The 5,000-nt window shown below is 36.2% G+C and overlaps 1 protein-coding gene across 7 annotated transcripts in view; it reads right to left on the reverse strand.

Annotated features, from left to right (window-relative positions):
* The window catches only part of LOC144974766 (uncharacterized), a 21,125-nt gene that overhangs the window by 624 nt on the left and 15,501 nt on the right, over positions 1-5,000 (reverse strand). For all 7 annotated transcript variants that reach the window (XM_078918007.1, XM_078918006.1, XM_078918003.1 and 4 more), the window contains 2 exons: positions 1,864-1,963; positions 148-214 (listed from right to left, as the gene is read on the reverse strand). In XM_078918007.1, coding sequence (XP_078774133.1) covers positions 148-214; positions 1,864-1,963 — 167 coding nt within the window. The remainder of the gene's footprint in view (positions 1-147; positions 215-1,863; positions 1,964-5,000) is intronic.

Raw genomic sequence — 5,000 nt, forward strand, 5'->3', positions numbered from 1 at the left:
AGGAGGAGGAGGAGGGAGGAGGGGAGAGATGTGATGATGAAAGATGATGATGATGATGATGATGATGATAATGATGACGATGACAATGATGATGATGACGACGACGATGATGATGATAACCACAATGCCATCGGCCACAACACTCACCGCATTCCCTTCCCTGGTCATTGTACAATCATCATCCAACCAAATCGGTTTATCTTTCTTCCGACACCTGATATAAACAAACAAGACATTTTGGTAGAAAATTGAATTTTTATAAAGGGCAATATCCACTAACTGTGCTCAAAGCGCTTTACAAGGAATTCCTACCCAACAACAACACTTAACAATTCCGACGAGATATGACTGACGCCTGTTAGGCGATAATACATTTATTTTCGACAGAGACAAAGCTGTTCCCGCCAGGTACTCATTTTACATCTGAATACGATGAGAGAATGTGAGTAAAGAGCCTTTTTCAAGTACTCAACAATGCGCCGCTCAGAAGCGGGACTCAAACCCAGAACTTTCCTATCCGAAGTCGAGTGTTATACCACTAGACCACATAGCCGCACAAAGAAATAAGATAATGTGGTGTTTTGCATTTTACAAAACTACTGTACAGTGGACTCCGCTTAAAGCCAACACTCTTTAAGTCAACGTCTCTTGTTGGTCGTAACGTTAAGTTCTTCATCTAAAAGTGTTCCATTGCTAATGGATGAAATGAAATTGTTGCTGCTTGAAGCTCGAAGGAAAATAAATAACGATACGTATTGAACTGTAAGCTTCAATTTATTAAAACGAAGATAGATACTGTGAACGTTTTGGGTTTCCCCTTTATCAACAAAAGACGATGAATATATATATATATATATATATATATATATATATATATATATATATGTATATGTATATATATATATATATATATATATATATATATATATATATATATATATATATTTATTTACTAAATAGGTTTAAGGTTACACAAAGTTTTGTGTGCTGGTATGTTTTATCCGGAGGACAGATGTTGTAGAAGTATTTCACTTAAATGCGTAACATAAATAAGAAATAGAAGCATAGCCCATATCTCATATTATATTTTTTTTTTCAGGACCAAGTCTCACCGATGCACTATTTATTACCAACGTGTACTTGTTAGAAGGTCTGATATCCCAAATTGGGATGGGCTCATAGTCGTAATGGAGATAATCTCGGACCAACGCAATATTATTGTCCATTACATATTAAACGAAGCAAGTAATTGCGTTCAATTGTCTGACCTGCAAAAATGTGCACGTTGACCATTATACTCAACTTTGAACAGAGTAAACAGCGTTATATATATATATATATATATATATATATATATATATATATATATATATATATATTATTTAAAATATTTACCACAATGTTTGGGGCAGTCTACATCGATGTTTCAGGCTTAATTTGCCATCTTTGCCATCGGCCACAACACTCACCGCATTCCCTTCCCTGGTCATTGTACAATCATCATCCTGAAGATGGCAAATTAAGCCTGAAACATCGATGTAGACTGCCCCAAACATTGTGGTAAATATTTTAAATAATAATTCGCTCCATTACTACATGTCGAGCACTTTTCGTACCATATTTGTATCAAACACGATTCAATATATATATATATATATATATATATATATATATATATATATATATATATATATATATAATGTATATATATAAACACCTGAGTAGGGGAGGTGGGGGGGGACATGTAGATTTTTTTAAAATCATTTTTCCAAAGACTTCCGCTGCCCAAAATGAGTTTCGAACCCTGTACCTAAAGCAGGCCGAGTGTCACAAACTACGGCTAGACCACAGAATCATACAAACCTGATGATAATGATGATGATGATAACGATGATGACGATGCCGAGGAGAATGGATAGAACAATGATTCCTGTCGTCAAACTATCCACGTCATTCTCTAGGTCTGGATCATTGGAATAGAAAAGACAAAACGTCAGCTGTCATAGATAGAACGAAATTAACGTCACTTGGGTCTTTGTTATTGTTTTTTTTTGTTTTTTTGTTTTTTGTTTTGGGCGGGGGCGGTTGTTTTTGTTTTTTGCAATTCATTTTAGGAGTAATTCTCACTTAACTGTATTAACCAGACAATAAAAGCAAAGAGTGTGTGGGGTAACGTAGTTACCAAGAGCTCTCACTTGTCTTAACCGCAATGCTATTGTCGCGTGCCAGGCGAGACAGCGAGGTGAGTGTGCTCCGCGTGTATCATGCGCGCTAGGCTTACTGATACAATGAAGAAGAGTAGAAGACGGAAGATGCTTGGCTTCACCAAAAGCGGGAAGTGAGAGCTCTTGGTAACATAACAATCGTTACCTACACGCTCTTTGATAAAAGTTAATAGTTACACACAGTATTGTGTGTCGGTCCGTTATACTTCCGGGTGCCAATGTTGTGAGCTTCTTAGCCAGCGCATAGTTAGTATGAAGTTAACGTCGCTCAGGTCTTTGTTATTGTTTTTGCCATCCACGTTTATAAGTAATTTTCACTAAACTTTATTAACTAGACTATACATAGTATGCCGTTGGCTAAGCAGCTCACAACATTGCCATCCGGAAGTATAACGGACCAACACACAAAACTGTGTGTAACTATGAACGTTTATAGTCTGGATAATACAGTTTAGTAAGAATTACTCATATACGTGGATGGCAAAAACCAATAACAAAGACACGAGTGACGTCATCTTTGTTCTATCTAGTTCTTTGTTCTATCAAGTTCATAGTTACACGTAGTTTTGTGTGTTGGTCCGTTATAGATAGAACGAAGATGACGTCACTCTGGTCTTTGTTATTGTTTTTTGCCATCCGCGTTTATGAGTACTTCTCACTAAACTGTATTAACCAGACAATACACTTTCAAGGTTACACACAATTTTGTGTGTTGGTCCGATATAATTCCGGTTGGCAATGTTGTGAACTTCTTAGCCAAGTGCATACTATCTATAGATAGTTCGAAGATGACGTCACTCAGGTCTTTGTTATTTTTTTATTTTATTTTTTTTTTTTTTGGCATCCGCGTTTATGAGTAATGCTCACTGAACTATATTAACCCGACTATAAACGTTCATGGATACACACATTTTTGTGTGTTGGTCCGTTATATTTCCGGATGGCAATGTTGTGACCTTCTTGGCCAAGTGCATACTATCTATACTTTCGGATGGCTTCTTCACCAGGCGATCCGTAAGCGAATGTCATTCCACAAGCCCACATTATTATACATTCCATTGTTGCGTTCAACACAGTTGTCGTGAAACGATTGTGTCGGTCATATTCATAGATAAAAAAATCTTCAGAATTATCTAACACACTTTCAAAGAAACACTTGAAAAAATATTTCATTTCTTTTGAAAGAAAGAAGGCTTTGGCGGAAATTGTAAGAGTGTTAGTATAGATAGAAAGAAGTTGACGTCACTCGGATCTTTGTTATTGTTTTTTGCCATCCACGTTCATGAGTAATTCTCACTAAACTCTTTTAACCAGACTATAAACGTTTAAGGTTACACATAATTTGTGTGTTGATACGTTATACTTCCGGATGGCAATGTTGGGAACCTCTTAGTCAAGCGAACACTATCTATAGAAAGGACGCCTAACAGACGACTGACACTGTATGAAACGGAATATGGTTCTATATGGCCTTCTGGGGGAATAAATAGAACAATGTGAAGCGCATTGAGCATGGTTAATCCGTGGGAATGTGCTATATAAATGTTCGTATTAATTTACTTTATTTTGTTTCACATTACGTAAATTTCTTTCTGCGACAATTTAAATAAACAAAATGAAATTTTTATTCATTCCCAAAAGGAACATTTGTCTTTTGGGCTTATTCAAAAGGAAGACTGGAATAATCCAGGCGTCAGCCGCAGTGCAGCGCCGCAAAGTGAGTTATGACAAGGCGTGACTTGTTCGAAGCGGCACATTGAGTTGGGGAGTCGAACCCTGCACATTCTGGGTAAGAAACAAAGACCATACCTCAATATCACGTTGCCCCCCCCCACACACACACACACACATACACACACACACACACACACAACGTGTACTTATTTGCAGGTCTGATAATTCAAATTATTACGTCCTCATTGTTGTAATGTGAATAATCTTAAAGCAACTCAAAACATAGTCCATTACAACAATGATATCAGGCCCATAATTGCGTTCGATTATCAGACCTGCAAATATGTACACGTTGCTCTCCTCTTATTTATCTAAAATAAGTCAATGCAGATAAGAATGGTTAAATATCAGCCGGAATTTTATTTTTTAAGGGTGGGGTTGTCTTTTATTTTTATTTTATTTATTGGGGGGGGGGGGGGGGGGGGGGGTCTTTTTGTGTCTGTGTGTTTGGGGGTTTTTTGGTATGTGTTTTAGGTGTTTGTTTTATGTTGGTTTTTGTTGGGGTTTTTTTTTCAATTCATTAATTTGTTTATCGTGAAATATCGAAACTCGCGTAATCAGGAAATTGTTATCAGCCATATCGTGTTGCTGACAATTTGGATTCCTGTGTTCAATGAACACATCAAGACCCACTCGTGATCACTCCAAAGATATCAGGAATTGGATGGCTTGTTTTAAAACACGACTGAATTATCATTATTATTACTACTATTATCATTGTCAACCCAGATAACAACTAGTACGAGTCCGCTTGAACTATAAATTGCTCTTTTATAATGCTAACGTTTGATTTTTAAAGATATAATAATAACGAAATTGGCGGCTCTTTGTTATTGTTTTAGGCAGTCACCTGAACGATTAGTTCTCACTTAATTGTATAAATAGAATGAAGTTGACGTCACTCGGGTCGTTGTTATTGTTTTTTTAGTTTTTTTTTGTTTGTTTGTTTTTGTTTTGTTTTTGTTTTGTTTTTGTTTTGTTTTGTTTTGTTTTTTGTGGGTTTTTTGGGGTTTTTGTTTTTGTTTTTTTGTTTGTTTTTTT

Source organism: Berghia stephanieae, chromosome 6, assembly GCF_034508935.2.
Source record: "Berghia stephanieae isolate SIO BIC M18660-M18661 chromosome 6, UCSD_Bste_1.3, whole genome shotgun sequence".
NCBI classification, from domain to species: Eukaryota; Metazoa; Mollusca; class Gastropoda; order Nudibranchia; family Aeolidiidae; genus Berghia; species Berghia stephanieae.